Source organism: Lactuca virosa, chromosome 5 (genome assembly GCF_052849685.1).
Source record: "Lactuca virosa cultivar CGN04683 chromosome 5, Lactuca_virosa_CGN04683_v6, whole genome shotgun sequence".
Classification (NCBI taxonomy): domain Eukaryota; kingdom Viridiplantae; phylum Streptophyta; class Magnoliopsida; order Asterales; family Asteraceae; genus Lactuca; species Lactuca virosa.
This window is the reverse complement of record NC_136430.1, coordinates 156708844-156726658: the sequence shown is the minus strand read 5'-3', so window position 1 is coordinate 156726658 and position 17815 is coordinate 156708844. Positions and strand designations below refer to the sequence as shown.

Here is a 17815-nt window from a genome sequence, read left to right as displayed (position 1 = left end):
TTGAGCACGAATGAAGAGTGTACGGCCGCACACCCCTTTGTACGGCCGCACACTCCCATGTACGATCGCACACGCCCTCTGTACGGCCGCACACTCCTGTGTTCAACCACACACACATGCTGACCGCACACCCTGGCCGCACACACACTTTTTTGGCCGTACACCTCCCTTGTTTGATCATATAGGGTCCCGACAAGCATTTCCAAGTCTTTAGGGTGGTTTCCCGTCATGTTTTGTCATGAAACACCCTAATTCTAACACACATATGTGTTACCGTATGTTAATAGGATCCATTTGCGCACGAAACACCAGTTGACACTCAGCATCCACACCGATCATACGCTCGAATCCTACGTCAAACGGTGAGTTCATACCCCTACATTTTCCGTGTTTTTAATGTTTTCAGGGGGGAATACAAGCCAAACTCAAAGTATTTTATTAAGTTTTAAACTTATTAATGCAGTCCAACGATTTCCACGTTTAATAACATATTCGGATATTTTATCTCTTTTCGTAATATGTTGAGCATAAGGGAAACTATTATTTTGTAAATCTAACTTCATAGCTTTCAGAAAGGTTTTTACAAAGCATTTTCCATACAAATTCTAATAAACTATAATGGGTATAGTTTGGGATAACCCTCTAGGCAGTCTCTACCTAATCAGATTTCATTAATGAATATATATAAACTATGACAGATTTAGTTTATGTTATATATTTTCTCAGGAGTATAAAGTACTATTATTCAAGGATAATCATTGTTTTATACTGTTTCTCGCTAGTAAACTAGATTATACAGAATTGTAAGGCTCTACTTCAATACTGTACCCTTAGGTGTATAGTGATAAATCCTATCTCAGTATAACCAGAGTCTCCTGGAGGGAGAGCGTGAGATTTGTGAATAGATCTATTCGGGACTGACAATCCCACACCTGAACTGCTAGCTACAGTTAGGCGGGCACGCCTGGGGTGAACAAATGTAATTTAGCTTAACGCCTGAAGAACGTTATAAAGGTCTCTCGGCCATATCAAGTATGGTTATACGACTCACAAAACAAGTATAAACTATTTTTGGTCTACGGACTCTAATCTTCATCTGTTTTATTTTGAGTAATAAAACTATTTTTATATATACTAATAGTAATCAGGGATCTCTAGACTGACATCTCTACCTCTAGTACATATAACCTGTTTTTAGGGAAAATATAGGATTTTCCCAGGATAACACTAGCATTTCTAAAACTGATGGTTTACTTTCTACCGCTAGATACTCTTTTAACACTGCTTTTCATAAGAAAATATAGGATTTTATGGAGGAACACTTTTCAAAATGATCAAAGAACATTTTTTTCCACCAAAACTAAATGCTTATGAACTCACCAGCTTTATGCTGATATTCTTCAAAACTGCTTGTATTCTCAGGGAATTAGTAGACAGGTACTTCCAGGAGTTCGGAGAAGTCGGAGCGTTAGAGTCACGACTTTCCAGTTTACTTTTGATATGAACAAAACTATGTATTAAACAATGTAAACTTTTTCATATATGTATTCAATGTCTGGTTGTGTTTACTATGCTTGCTATGATACAATTGTTGTGATACTGCGCATGACGTCCTCCACCCCGGAATGATTCCGCTATCACGGTTTCGGGGTGTGACAGATTGGTATCAGAGCCCTTGTTTATAGCGAACTAAGTATACCGAACCTTACATGGTATACAACTATAAATACTAAGGGGCCTAAGTGCTCTAAACTAAAAGTATACTTTCAAAAATACAAGTATTTTTATAAAAGTATATAAGTGTACCCCAGTATCAGAATCCGTGTCGTAAGTAGACGAAACAAAAGTATTTGGATGTTGGACACTGGGGTTAAACCTGGGCAGTTATGTAATCATGTCTAGGATCAATATAGTCTGATCAACTATATTCATTCGAGACATGACCAACATGTGCTTGGGAGTGACTATGGTGTTGCAGCAAGTCTAAAACTTACCTAGATACTAGAGGAGTTCTAGAGCCAAACATAAGGATTAAAATACTATAGGAGTATTTTAGGATGCTATAACGACTAAGCCGAAAACTTACCCAGGGATCCATCTTTCAAGAATCAAACATGTAGCCATGATACATTGGAAGTATTATTAGATTCGATGCCTATTAACTATTCATTTACCATTACCGCGCGTAGATAGCATGGTTGGATTCCATCTCCCTGGCGACCCGTACTTTCCCAACCAAGGAGATGGTGGATGGATCGAACCAGAGCCAGAAGGAAACCATGAAATCCCTTTATACGATGGCATTGCCGAACCATTTCCTGAAGAGACTGACTCGGAACCAGAAGTCGAGAACTTACCCCCAGTAGCCCCAATACCAAATCCCAACCCCCAGCTTGTACTCGAAGGCCCAACGCCTATGTGGGTCGGAAGCCTGGATAGGTGGAGTCATGAACAAGGCCAACCCCGCCCGTATAATGGGGATCGCCGCTTTTACAATGTGGACGGAGGAGGCTCTGCAGATAGATCCCTTCCAACTATAGTCCGCCGAGTGGCCCGCAATGTCGAAATGAATGTGGCGGCCATTCAACGAACTGTGGAACTCGAGGCAGACTTGGATGCCAACACAAACTGTATTCGCAGTCTCGAGGTTGCTCATGGGAGGATTTTGAGAGACAACGAAGCCCAGAAGCGAGAGCTACCTGCAACTCGAGTTGAGGTCGTAGAGCTCCGAGCACGCCAATCAGTATACGAGAGCCGCCTGCTTGACATGGAGCGCCAGCTGGCTAACTTAAGGTTCCGCCCGAGGAGTGCCCGTCGCCAGTAGGAAATATTCTACTTGTCCGTCCTCTTGGTTTAAAGAATAGCTTTCCTATTTATGTTCTAAGTAGCTCCTTTCTCTGTAGACATTCTTGTCTTGCAAGTACCGATTCACTAGTTCTTTATGTTGTCAAATTATTCCTCTGTTGGTATGTTGTAGACATACTCCTAGGTCAAATTTTCCAAACTCTGTGTAATCTTAATATCGACAATGGTGGCAACTATTATATTTCAGTCAAAGATTATCATTGTCAAAAGTATACCTTGGAGCGGTAGCATTCAAATTGAGCAACTTTATCAATGTCCCATCACTGTTTTGTCCTCAAAAAATGAATCATAAGATGTGCTTAGACGATTATTCCTTTTTCCCATCAATTTCATATCAGTCTCCATGAAAAGCTTCAATGTCCTAATCGGCATAGGACGAATGAGTCTCCCATCATGCCGATGTCCTTTGCTTCGAGAAAGCTATTCGTCTCAATCATTCTTCTGACGGAGTCCTCACTGGTTTCAGTGATAAGTCTGTTCGAACCTTAGTATCATTTCATGCGTCGAAGCCTAGGAGCATCTACGGAAGGAATGCTATGCATTTCTGGTTCATGTTGTCAATGAGACGCAAGAAGTTAAAGACCTCGAGAGCATCTTCGAAGTCTGCAACTTTCCCGATGTCTTCCCCAAAGACATTCCAGGGATTTCTTCCGAGTGCTAAGTTGAATCTCGTATCGACTTGATCCTCGGAACTACCTTTATAGCCAAATCTCCATATCGTCAAGAGCCGACGAAAATGTGAGAGTTACTCAGCCAGCCCGATGAGCTGAGCAACCAAGAGTTCGTAAACTTATTGTATGTGAACTTTGTGTGCTCAAATCCTTTCTATCCTTGCTAAGACCACATCATGGGGATGTGGGTCGAATCAAAGAGAGCCAGTTAGCAAAACGAGAAATCTCGATGCATAGATAAACATTTAGGATACATCCTGAGGCAACCATTGTTGCTCACAAACTCTTTTCTTGACATATAGCATATCATGCCTCCGAAGAAGCAGAACCAATCCATCAGTAAGGCACCAATCCTCCAGATAGACTCAGCTACGTTCCAAGCTACTGTCACATCAGCCGTAGCAGCCGCTCTAGCTGTTCTTAATGCCAACAACCCAAATGGGAATGGGAACAGCTTCCACACCTCGAATTGTAGCAGCACACCAGAAAACCAACAAGGACTTATCCAGGAGGACACTCCAACTCCCAGACCCAAGAGCGCCAAACGAAAATTCTGGATAGGGGTGAAGCGCAAATCGTCTCAAAAACTATCCAAGAGACGACAACCTGTGATAACTCCTATAGCCACCACATCCACCAAACCAGTGCCAACGCCAGTGCGGCAATATGCTGGAAAACTCCCAAGCTGCGAGAAATGCAACTTCCACCACGTAGGAAAGTGCCGAACACTTCATTCTAAGAACTGCAACAGACAAGGACACACCACCCGTTACTGCAGGGCACCTGCACAGCCAAACACCTCGATTTCTGGTATAAAGATGGGTCAGGTTTGCTATAATTGTGGCGAACCCGGACATTACGAAAGAAATTGTCCAAGGGCTAAGGATGGCAAGGAAGCCCGCTTCGCAAAGACCCCAACCCAACACATCACTTCCACTACTGATGCTAGCATAGTCCAAGTGTGCTGCATATATGGCGAAATGGGACATCTCAAAAGAGATTGCCCAACAGAGAAGGACAATGAGGATACGGGAGAAGTCTAACCTCAGGGAATGAGGAAGCATCAAAGAAACCTGCTGTGTATTGGTACGTTTTCGAAAACCTCAATAATTATTCATAATCGTGATTTCTTTCCCGTGCAAATTAAATCACAACTTACTTTTAAAAGTTGATGCCCTAATGGGTAAATTATGGTAGCCTAGTGTATACATTGGAGTCAGTTGTGTTTATACATGACTTGTATGCGCCAAGCAATCATAGGAAAATCTAGTGAGAACCATTCCATCGAGAGTTCATGATTTCAAAACATCCGGACCCTCGTATTAGTAGTACCCACCAAGTTCAAATCAAACACAGGAAACACCCGAGATATTCATCTAGGTCACCAATGTGCTAGCAAAACGATCCTCCCGGATTAACTTAACGCACGATTCTACGGCGCCATCCTGTTTAATCCGACTGGGTCTATGTCATATCAAACCCTTTATCTTAAATCATTCGATCGCGAAACTCCCGTCGCTCGTGACGACAAACTAGAGGCGAACTTCGAAGAATTCGTCTCTCTTTGAAACCCGAAAGTATTCATACGAAGAGTATCATCCACAAAGAGAAGGACAAAGTAAGAGAACCGTCCGGACAATTGAAGATGCATCATGGGACACACATCTATCCTTAATTGAACTTTCTCGCAACAAACGACGACCTTTCCAGCATCAAGGTTGCGCTATTCGAAGCCCTCTATGACCGTAAGTATAGATCCCCTCTGTGCTGGGCTGAGGTGGGCGACACGCAACTAGTCAAGAGTCAAGTCCACAACAGTACTCTCACGAGTCCTGAAATCACCCTGGAAAGGCATGATACGCTTCGGAAAGCGTGGAAAGCTAAATCCAAGGTATATAGGACAATTGAGATCCTCGCTAGGATCGGTCCCGTAGCCTACAAACTTCGTCTACCGCAAGAACTTAGCAACATTCATCCTGTCTTCCATGTCTCGAATCTTAAAAAGTGTTTATCTGATGAAACCCTTACGATTCCCCTCGACGAGATTGAGATCAACAAGAGCCTGAACTTTATGGAAGAACCAGTCGAAATCATGGATAGAGAGATCAAACGAACAAGGCAAAGTCGCATCCCGATAGTGAAGGTTCGCTGGAATGCCAAGCGGGGACCCGAATTCACTTGGGAGCACGAAGATCAGATGAAACAGAAATATCCGCATCTCTTTTGTAATCCATGATTTGTATTCTATGTTTGAATTTCGGGACGAAATTCCCTCTAACGGGGGAATGATGTGACAACCCGAAACTTTTATTCTGTACGCTTGGTCAACTTTATCAACATTGAACTTGATTTCCGTTACCTTTTAACGCCGTTTAAGAGTTAGTTTAAGTGTTCTAAGCTTGAGTAGAGTCGGGAATGAGATTAGAAATGAGTCAACAAGTCGTATAGAGACAAAACCAGGCCATACACCCTCTTGAGAGGTGTGTACGGCCGCACACATGGGTGTGCGGCCGCACACCCATCTCCCAGCCGCACACTCATCCCTATATATATAGGGTGACCCCTTCACTCATTCCTTTCTTTTGGCTGCACTCTACTTCCTCTCTCTACTTTCTCTTTCTAAAAACTTCATCCAAGAACACTCTAAGGGCCTCAAAAACGTGAATTACTCCATCATTCAGCTTGTTATACCGGTAAGACACCATGATCTAAGCTTAAAACTCTTCGTGTTCTTCGTGTTCTTCATCACTTGAAGGTGTACGGCCGCACACCTTCATAAGGTGGTCGTACACACCTTAAAGACTCTCCAAAGTGAGAGTTTGGCCTCCATTTTGCTAGTTGGACTTGGTATTGGCTTTGAAACACCTGAAAATCGACATTTTGAGCACGAATGAAGAGTGTACGGCCGCACACCCCTATGTACGGCCGCACACTCCCATGTACGATTGCACACGCCCTCTGTACGGCCGCACACTCCTGTGTGCAACCGCACACACATGCTGACCGCACACCCTGGCCGCACACACACTCTTTTGGCCGTATACCTCCCTTGTTTGATCATATAGGGTCCCGACAAGCATTTCCAAGTCTTTAGGGTGGTTTCCCGTCATGTTTAGTCAAGAAACACCCAAATTCTAACACACATATGTGTTACCGTATGTTAATAGGATCCACTTGCGCACGAAACACCAGTTGACACTCAGCATCCACACCGATCATACGCTCGAATCCTACGTCAAACGGTGAGTTCATACACCTACATTTTCCGTGTTTTTAATGTTTTCAGGGGGGGAATACAAGCCAAACTCAAAGTATTTTATTAAGTTTTAAACTTATTAATGCAGTCCAACGATTTCCACGTTTAATAACATATTTAGATATTTTATCTCTTTTCGTAATATGTTGAGCATAAGGGAAACTATTATTTTGGAAATCTAACTTCATAGCTTTCAGAAAGGTTTTTACAAAGCATTTTCCATACAAATTCTAATAAACTATAATGGGTATAGTTTGGGAAAACCCTCTAGGCAGTCTCTACCTAATCAGATTTCATTAATGAATATATATAAACTATGGCAGATTTAGTTTATGTTATATATTTTCTCAGTAGTATAAAGTACTATTATTCAAGGATAATCATTGTTTTATACTGTTTCTCGCTAGTAAACTAGATTATACAGAATTGTGAGGCTCTACTTCAATACTGTACCCTTAGGTGTATAGTGATAAATCCTATCTCAGTATAACCAGAGTCTACTGATGGTTTACTTTCTACCGCTAGATACTCTTTTAACACTGCTTTTCATAACAAAATATAGGATTTTCTGGAGGAACACTTTTCAAAAGGATCAAAGAACATTTTTTTCCACCAAAACTAAATGCTTATGAACTCACCAGCTTTATGCTGATATTCTTCAAAACTGCTTGTATTCTCAGGGAATTAGTAGACAGGTACTTCCAGGAGTTCGGAGAAGTCGGAGCGTTAGAGTCACGACTTTCCAGTTTACTTTTGATATGAACAAAACTATGTATTAAACAATGTAAACTTTTTCATATATGTATTCAATGTTTGGTTGTGTTTACTATGCTTGCTATGATACAATTCTTGTGATACTACGCATGACGTCCTCCACCCTGGAACGATTCCGCCATCACGGTTTCGGGGTGTGACAAAATCTGTTTCGACGATATGGATTCACCAAATTTATTTATGTTCATCGGGGTTCCATATCAAGGATTTATGTTTATCGGGTTTCTATTTTATGAACGTAGTATAAATCTGTTAACCCCAGATGGGGTTGCAATGGTAGTGCACAGGTGGTGATGGCGGCATACAGGTGGCGATAATCGAACAGAGAAGAGAGAAGAGAGAAGAGAGGACGAGAGTGAGAGGGTGTTTTGTGTTTCAGTGCTATCCACTCACCAGAGTATAAATTTGCTATCTCTCACCGAAGTGTAAATATCCACCATCGACCACCATCACCTCTAGTTGTGGTGGTGGTGTTCTGGCAATGTCACTCATCTACCCTCCTTCACCTATATCATAAAAAATGGAGACACCACCTCCGACCTTTTTCACCTCCACCAGAGGTGCCGAAACTTTCACCTGCAACTCCTCCTTTACTATCTGTAGTAGTCGGATCTACAACCATATCGCCGGAAAAACGAGATTTATGGTGCTCTTCCTCATCGTTCTCCCCTTTTCTTCATTGTGAGATCTTCGGCTCCGATGACTGTAAGGGTGGGGGACATAATCTTTCAGCTTCTATTTGATCAGAGAGAGAGAGAGAGAGAAAGAGAGAGAGAGAGAGAGAGAGGGGGGGGGGGCTCCACTGCTTTTAATAAACAAGTAAATTATAATTAATTAAATATCACCCACAAATAAAAATAAATCAAAAAGAAATAGAAAATGGCAAAATCGTCTTTTTATGTCTTGCTAACGATATTAGGGATGAAACATGCAAGTTTTAAACAAACGATGGACGGTCCAAGTTAATTTTTAAAAATAAAGACTAAACATGCAATTTGACACTAAGGGGTTGTTTGGTATTATCTGAATTTTTAAGATCTGAATTCTCAACATGTTGTTTGGTTGGATCATCTGAATTGTTGTGCTGAATAATAAAAAAAAAACCATTTTACCGTTTTGTATTATCTATTGTTAAATTCAATATATATATATATATATATATATATATATATATATATATATATATATATATATATATATAAACACCATATAAAATCCAAACAAAAAATAAAACAAAATTAAACACATAGCCAATTCAATATTGATGAAAGTGTAATGGCACATCTTTCCATTTTGTGAATCTATAATTGAACATACAGTGCAATGATAAAGTGAATGAATAAGCTCTATGACAGTATGAAGATCATATTTGTAAAGTTGTATGAACAATCATAATTTCTTTGAACTCATGAATGCATAATGTAAAGACTATAACTCAATTAACATGGTGATCATCAAGAAATTCTTCAAATTGCAAAGAACTATTAATTATTTCCCATCATTTACCATATAGAAATCCTATGAGTTTCTTCAAACCACTAAACAATAATGAAGAAAAAGAATCCTGAGATGATTTATTATCATTGTTATTACCAATTGTTGATCGACCAACTTTTTAACAGATTTAACAAATAATGAATAAAAATTGAAGCTCCACTTTGAAACGAATTCTTAAGCCAAAACCCATTTGTCATCATCCTCCATTCGATCCCAATTTCGCCTCAATTCCTCTTTTCCCAATCCAAGGTACAAGCACAATTTTGCATACAAGAGCTTCCTGCTCTTTTTCATGGTTTACAGAGTTTGTACCATTCGGGTTTTCATCCTTTAAAACATTAAAATCGAATTACAAGAGAAAAAGAAAATATTACATGCAGAAGATGTCAGAGGCAAAGGCAGACGAAGCAGCCGGAGATGGAGACGAAGCAGCCAAAGACGGAGGCGAAGATGACGACGACGGCGACATTACAGATGATCAGAGCTGGAGGAGAAAGGGGTGGAAGAGAACTGGCGTCGATGAGGGAGCTGGAGGGCTTCGCTGCCGGCGGCGATGGCGGAGGCGACGTCTCTGGCAGAGGCGGTGTCCGAAGGGGATGACCGGAGGAGATGGCGGAGGGTTTCAATCGGAGTTTTAGTAGGAAGGAGCAAGTAGAGCGAAATTTATGAAGAAAAAAGGGCAGAGAAAAGGAGATGAAGTATTTGGACAAAAGGGGAACATGGGTTCTTTTTGTTTTTTTTTATACATGTCTTTACATCTGAAAGTTTAAGAGGTATTTTAAAAATTAGAGACATAAATTCATATGCAACCAAACAATCTAACTCTAAAAAATTAGACGAGGGACCGAATAGTCTAATTACTCATTTATTTATATGAAATGCTGCAATTATTTGCGAAACGAGAACCAAAGATTCCGTCAAGTTTATTAACGGCGTAATAGCGAAACAAATTAACCATGTGTGTGTGGTTAGGCAGGGGCAAAGCAAGGTAAACTTTTACACCGTACGTAACTGCTGAATGCGTGTGCGATGCCATCCGGACCGTTGGATGCTAAATCAACGGCCCTAGATGGCTTCCCTCCTCTGTTCGGAGTGCGATCGATAAACCTGAACATGGAGACAGACTGCTATAAAAAAGGGTTCCAAATGAGAGAGAAAAAACATGTCGTATTCATAACAACACCCTCTTCCTCTTCTTCTTCTCTCTGGGGAGTTTTTCCTTCACTATTTCTTTCGTAAATCGGAAATTGTACACAAATTTCCATTGGGAATTCGGTGAGTGAAATGTTGAAGTTGTTACATTTCTTTTCTTTTTTGTTTAATTCGAAAGATCCGCAGCTTAACTAGATTGTATAATTTCAGATTGGAGATTGGTTTGGTGTGTTTTAGTTAATAACAAAGCTCATTTCTTGAATTTTCGTAGATGCAATTGATCCTGTTAATGAATTTTATTTTATTTTCGTATGATTTTGTTTTGAATTCTCACAAGATTATGGATGGTTGAAATTTCAGAAGGATTCGAATTAAGACTTTAGAGATCAACAAACTTGACATCGATTCTATAATTCGATATTTCTAGGGATTAATTGGAAGATTTATCTGATTTTTCCTTGATTTTTTGATTTGCAGATAGATTACATGAGCAAAGGATTTTTTTAAAGTGGATGCAGCTTTGAGCTGCGTGTTTATTTTCTTGAGCTTTTTACTCTTCTGGATTTGAAATCGAGAGGAGATTCGGAGATATTGCAAGTCTGGAGGTTTGTGTTACAGAAATTTCACATTGTTTTCTGTCGATGATTCTCTTGTTCGATGAATCAATGGTGATGTTTCTTGAAATTGATAGGTTGATTCGAGAAAAATCTGATCTCAAGATCGAATTTGAAGATGTTCTTAGCTGTGAAATGTTCATCATACCCTTAAATCTCTGAGAATTGCTTGCGGTGTCTAAAACCGTTAAATCCAATCCAAGTCTCTGAAGATGGAGAACAAAGTAAATATCAAGTTACTCGTTCTGATTTTTTTGCTATTCTCTCCGATCACAATTTCTGCTGACGAATCCTTTATTGCTGTGCACTTCTTTTTTGCAGTTTCTGGGTTCTACTTTTTGTTGATTTTTAATATTTGAGATACAAGAGAGGCACCGCAAATTCAAGCTTTAAAGGCAATTCTAATCAACACCAACATAAAGCCTTTCATCGTCGAATTTCCTTTAGGGATCTCATTTTTTGTCACAATTCAGAATTTAATGTCCTAATCCTTCAACTCTTTATTGGAATTTGATTCATCCATTTCCCAAGTATTTACGTTTCAAACCAAAGGAACTGAATTCAGAGTGTATCATTCTTTGATCTCATCTACTCTTTCTTCTTGTTCTTCTGAAAGTAAAAGGAATTCGGAGATTTTGACACTTCAAATACCAATGATTTGTTGAATCAAAAGAAGTTTTCCATTGTGAAATTCAAATTAGCAGAAACCTAGATCTTCATACAGACACCCCCGTTTTAAGAACACAATAATACTTTTATCTATCAATTGCGAATTGCGATCGACTGTTGGATCAAAATTTGGTAAATTTCTTCATCCAAATTTGAAAACTCAGTCTCATCATTTTCCTTTCAATTGTCTAACTTTTTTAACTATGGTTACGGGAAAAAGTGTGGAAGTGGTTAAAAGTAAGCTAACCATGGTTAGTTAATTGGTAACGTAACAGGTGTGTATTATTATTTATTAATAAAGGGGAAAATGGAGAAGAATAACTCAAATAGCAGAGACAGATCTCAGGCTTCTACTAATAACAACACCACAACGACGTCGTCCTCGGCTTCAGACTTCGTATTGCAGTGGGGGAATCGGAAACGATTGCGTTGTATGAAGGTTCAACAGCAACAACAAACAAAGGACAAAGAATCGGCGGCTTCCGGTACACCGCCGGTGGGTCAACGATCCATCACAACCCGAGTTGATCGGCGTGTTGTTAGGTCACCAAATCATCAAAACAAGGAAACCGTTACTACTAACGCCGTTAGTAACGGGAACGGTTACATTAATCTCCGGCAACGATCCTCTTCACCGGCGCATCGGGTTCTCAGGTAATTTTTACATTTGTATTGTGCACGTATCTAATTCAATAATCTGCATAATTCAAGGAAAGACATGTTATTTAATTTATATTTATATGAAATTTAATTCTTGATGAATGTATGATAAAACAAAATTGAATCTAACCCTTTAACGTTGAGGGTCAAAATTCTTTTTTTCTTACCTGATAAAATATTTCACAATGTTTTCAGTAATTTCAAATATTTTTTCCTCCTGGTTTATCAAAAAAATTCCCAATCAAATTATTCTTTTTTTTTTTTAAATATTTTGCGTATTGTAAGTAATTGATGGCCGAACAATATTTGATAAAAGAAAAAGAGGTATCATCATATCATCAGTATCTTTAAAAATATTGAATTTCATAATATATTTACATAAAAGTAGCACCCACCTTAATAATTAATATCAAATAATTTTGCTTACCAAAATATATTTCAATGTATAGAATATTCAATTAAGTAAACAATAAAATATCTAGTTTATGTTTTTGGGGAAAAAAAGATCTAAAAAAAAAACCATGGTATTTGCTTTTTCCGTGTCAATTTAGACGTTACTTCACCTCGATAGTGATGCCGGTTTTTAAAATATGTATCGTTAATTTAGGAGTAATGCCGGTAGTGTCTTTTCTATTTGGTTAAAGCTGAAAAATAGAGAAAGTTTTACAAATATTTATAGTTTTATCGAATAAAATAAGATTAAAAGATTTATGGATCAAATCAATATTTATACATCATACTGTTCGCAAACAAGTAAAAACATATATTATTGAAAGTCCTATGATTTTTTAACAAAGAAAAGTTTTATTAAAAGAAACCACGGTTGTTTAGAACAAAAACTATATCTTAATTATTTATTTAATGAAAAAATTATTTCTTTCTATAATTTTTTTTCTGGATTTGGTATAAAGGATGCTTTTTTTATATATTCTTTTTAATTCTTGTTATATGAGTCTTCTATTTTTTTAGGTCCATAAATTTAACACTCCGGCTGTTATGAAAAAAAAATGATATTTTGTTTGTCAATTGTGAAAGTGGATGGGGGTCTGTGTGGGAGCATGACGGAAGGACAATGTGAGTGGGTCGCCAAACTATTTCTTTCTTTTCCTTTATTATTATTATTATTATTATTATTTATGTATTAATCCTTTATCGGCAATTTTGATTTTGACCTAAAAGTTTTAATATTTTGAAGTTTATTAAAAAAATAGTTTTTTTGTTTGTAAAGATTGAATGCCTAACGCATGTGCACCGATAAGTTTGTTTTGTTTGTATAATGCTTCTATTTAATTGTTCTCAAATATATTTTAATTTATTCTATAAACATATATTTCATTCTTACACTTGATTATATTTTATTTGAAAATTCAGACATGTTCTTTCCATTCAAAAGGAATAAACTTTTTCTTATTAGTCATATTATTTTATCCACTAGAGTAGTTCAATTCATACAAATTTATTTATTTTTCCCAAAAGTCATTACATAAATTAAATGATATTGGTTTGTATATACTTTTTTCAGATTATATGTATTGTTGGTTTATTTTGGATATTTTTAACCAATAAATATCTTTTAATTATCAAATTGATTGTGGCATTTTCTTTTATCCCTGATCCTGACCCCTCTTCCAGCATCCTTCCTATTTACATTTATAGATTGTAGTACAATAATTATTTTACTTTTTCTTGCGGTTTTGGCATAACGTCTAAATATTTTAAGAAATTTGTCTACACTTTCATCAACTGTGTTTTACAACTTTGATTCATATATATTTTAAAACATATTTTGAAATTAATACACAACGTTCTTTTTTCAATTAAGGCTTTAATTGTTCTTCTATATTTTTTCTACAACCTTCTATACATTGTTTTAGGACTTTGTTTTTTCTAATTAATTTTTATAAAAAAATAGTTTTTTTATATAATTAATATTTGTATAACCTTTTTAAACTTTTGTTTGGCTTTTTTATATTATGTTTAAAAAATTTTGTAAAGGAGTGATTATTATAGGGTGTGATTTTACATTGGCTTTACCGCTTTACACATGGACGATGGTCCCTTTTTGCAAGTGTGACTGTGTGAGGGAGGAGGAAACAGCAATCAGGAGAAGTTATCCATCCAACCACGTGTGTCACAACCCATCTCCACTCCCAATCATCACCTAATTTTCCACCCTCCGATCCCACTCATCAACGGCTCTCCACTCATTCTACTGACATCACCTTTAAGATTCTGACACGTGTCCTTTTAGGAAACAAGACAATCCATATGATCCTACGGCTTCAACTTTGCCAAAAAAACCAACGCGACCTTTTTCTTTCTTCTTTTTCAATACTATATTATTATGTATCCATTATTCTTTCTTCCCTGCGCCGCAGCGCATGTTATCAAAGATCTCTCTCTCCAACCATGACAAAAAAAAAAAAAAAACCAGAAAAGAATAAATATAATATAAAAATTAAAAAAAAACAACCCCCTCTTTTTAAGGCCTGACCCATAAATCAAACGTTCAAACACCTCCACTCATCTTTTTCCCATAACAACCCTCCGATTTCCTCGATTTTCTTCGCTGATCCACGACATCTACAGGGTATTCTTGTAATTTACACCTTTTTGTCTTTGTGTTGTTTTTTTAAATTAATTTAATAATATTACTTTTTGAAATCTATAATTTATAAAAGTTGTGAATAATCGTGATTTGTTTTTTAAAAACAAATTGTAGGAATTCTGAGAGTTCAATTGGTATGAAGGGACAGGGCAACGGCGGTAGAGGGGTTTGTTCACCGGATAGAGGAGGGGGTGTGCAGGATAAGAGAAGTACACATAACACCAACGCCAACGCCAACCACCACCATAATGGGAAGAACAATAATAACGGCGGTGGTAGTGGTGGTGGTGGGTCGGGGTCATCGGAGACGGCGCTTGATATGAAGAAAGGAGGGACGTCGCCAGGGAGTGAGGCGGTTCCGATTGTCTGGCCCCCAAAATTTGTGATCGGATTGACGAATAAGGAGAAAGAAGAAGATTTCTTGGCGATTAAAGGCTCTAAACTTCCTCAGAGACCCAAGAAACGGGCCAAGTTCATCCAACGCACCATCAACGTATGCCTCTCTCTCTCTCTCTCTCTCTCTCTCTAAACTCCCTTCCTCTTTTTTTTTTTTTTCATTTCTTTAAATCTTTTAATAATAATAAAAAAATACTAGTATGATATTTATTACTGTGACAAGGATTTGCATATAAAAATCATAAATTGTTGACCAACTTCATTGTTTGTGATCACAATTTCTGTCATTGCATTTGCATCTCTTATTTTTATATTATATATATATATATATATATATATATATATATATATATTAAAAAAAATATAAGAATTGTGTAAATTTAAGGGAAATCGACACTATTGTATATATTAAAAATTAATTATTATCACGTAAGAAAAGTAAGATGATGATGACATTGGACCAATCCAAAGTCCAAACAATTACAAGACGATGACCGTTTTTTTTTTGTGCGTGAATAGTTGGTAAGTCCCGGTGGATGGCTGTGCGATCTCACACTGGAACGTTACGAAGTGAGAGAGAAAAAGATTACAAAGAAGGTATATAGCATTTACTGCGTTCATATCAAACCATCCGACATTATTATTTAATAGGAACGATAAACCAGAAATATATATATATATATATATATATATATATATATATAAAAGTAGGTTCATGCGAAAACATAAATATCTTGCGAAAACGCGAAAACAGATTATATATATATATATATATATATATATATATATATTATTGTGAAAAGAATAAAGAAAAAAAAGTGTTTGATGGTTTATATTCGATTTGGAGGCACAGAGACCGAGAGGACTAAAGGCGATGGGGAGTATGACTATGGAGTCGGAGTCCGAATAAATAAGGGGTGAAATGGTGTATTTACAAGTGGTTTGATCAAGTAAAATATTCCACATCCATTTGTTTGTTTTAGCCAGGTCAGGTGAGACTGAGAGAATAGGAGGAGAAACATTGAGCTTGTATTTAGTATTTTCATCAATTTTCTCCTTGAGGTAATCCTTTATTTTATTATCACCAAAGGAAACAAATGTGTTAATCGATCCCATCTTATATATATAAAAAAAACAAACAAATCATACGAACGTAGTCATTCTTGCAAACTCAAACCCATTACGTAATAACATCAACTTTTATGTCATCATCAAAGTTAAAAAGTTTGAATCACTTGTGATTCTTTTAATGGAAATTTTCAATAAACTCTATATTTTTGGTTAGTTTACAGTTTAATTTCAAATTAAATTATATTTACAAAAAATGACAGATTAACGGCTAAAACTTCGGAATAATCATTCGTGACCGGTTTGACAGATTTAGTCAATATCTCGTCATTTTTCATTAATTAGAAGGTAAGTCAATTAATGAAATTGATAGCTATTTTTATTATTACATTTATTGTAATTATTATATTAAAATATTATGTGAACTTTTATAAAATAGAAAACCCCATAAAATAACATGTGGAAAAAAAATTAATTCAAAATAACCACAAAATGACATTTAGCAAATTGAATGAGTGTGACATGTGACAAAAAAATCTTAATTTATTAGAGTGTATATATATATATATATATATAGGTTAATGCAAAAAACATAAATAATTTGCGAAAATACGAAAACATATTTTATCTTATACAAATCAAACACATGTATCTTAAAAATTAAATTTATTAGCAATAAATTAAAGATAATAAGTTTATATTGGAGGGTGTTATCGTAATATAGATTTAAAAGTGGTTTTAATAACCGTTTTTTTTTCACGTTCCTAAACACTTTTAAATTCAAGTTTTCATAATAAAATTGTCAAAAAACATGCTTTGCTAATATGAAATAATTTCTCATGTATTATCGATCATCATCATGTAGTTCAAAGTTTGGATGAATTATTGTCCAAAATATAAGGTTGAGGTAATATATATATATATATATATATATATATATATATATATATATATATATATATATATATATATATATATATAATGTGGATGATATCTATTGTGTGGTCGTAGGAATAATTCTGGACCAATGGATGAAAAAAAAATGAATGGTTATGATATTAGGGTCTACGTAATTAATATGGAATAACGTATACCATATAATTACATAAATTTCATTAAAATGGTAATTTAATCAATTAAGCTTGATTTAAAAAATGTAAATTCTGATTTTAAGGGATCATTAATTTCTTAAATAAAAAAAAACTGATTTTTAAAAATTAATTCAATTTTAAATTTAATGATTTTTAATTAGTTTGATATCATTTATTCTTTAAGAATTCAAGGTTCATGAAAATCCATTTTTCATTGTTTTTCCAAGCTTTTGAATTCAAGGTTCACAAATATTTATTTATACAAATATTCCTTAAGAATTTTCTATCATTATTGTAGAATGATTGTGTTTTTCTCAATGTTCTTGAAATGTGTGAAGATTATACACATGTTTTTTTTTTAGAATTTGTTATAATTCTTTAAGAATTGTTGTGGTTTTTTCCGATGAACTTGAAATTTTTTAAAATTATACACATATTCTTTAATAATTTATCATCATTCTTTATGGATGGTTGGGTTTTTTTCCACTTTTCTT

General features: G+C 36.1%; 1 protein-coding gene across 4 annotated transcripts; it reads left to right on the top strand.

Moving 5' to 3' along the window:
- Nucleotides 1-10189: 10189 nt before the first annotated feature.
- On the top strand, nt 10190-16228 carry LOC145114664 (uncharacterized). Of its 4 annotated transcripts, none has more exons than XM_079050726.1 (9): nt 10190-10338; nt 10693-10820; nt 10907-11053; nt 11151-11630; nt 11774-12152; nt 13194-13232; nt 14881-15259; nt 15682-15759; nt 16010-16228. In XM_079050726.1, the coding sequence occupies exons 5-9, from the start codon at nt 11806-11808 to the stop codon at nt 16070-16072; spliced, it is 906 nt and encodes a 301-aa protein (XP_078906852.1). In that variant the 5' UTR covers nt 10190-10338; nt 10693-10820; nt 10907-11053; nt 11151-11630; nt 11774-11805; the 3' UTR covers nt 16073-16228. The 4 variants fall into 4 exon arrangements, with proteins under 4 accessions (XP_078906852.1, XP_078906854.1, XP_078906855.1 ...); XM_079050728.1 differs by having other exon boundaries at nt 10191-10338; nt 16016-16228; XM_079050729.1 differs by lacking the exon at nt 13194-13232 and having other exon boundaries at nt 10191-10338.
- Nucleotides 16229-17815: the final 1587 nt, after the last annotated feature.

Bases quoted from the DNA above. Each gene is read 5' to 3' on its own strand.
- LOC145114664 (XM_079050726.1), top strand. From the start codon at position 11,806: ATGGAGAAGAATAACTCAAATAGCAGAGACAGATCTCAGGCTTCTACT. The intron at 15,260-15,681 runs GTATGCCTCTCT...GTGCGTGAATAG, and splicing joins TCATCCAACGCACCATCAAC to TTGGTAAGTCCCGGTGGATG. The intron at 15,760-16,009 runs GTATATAGCATT...TTCGATTTGGAG, and splicing joins AGAAAAAGATTACAAAGAAG to GCACAGAGACCGAGAGGACT.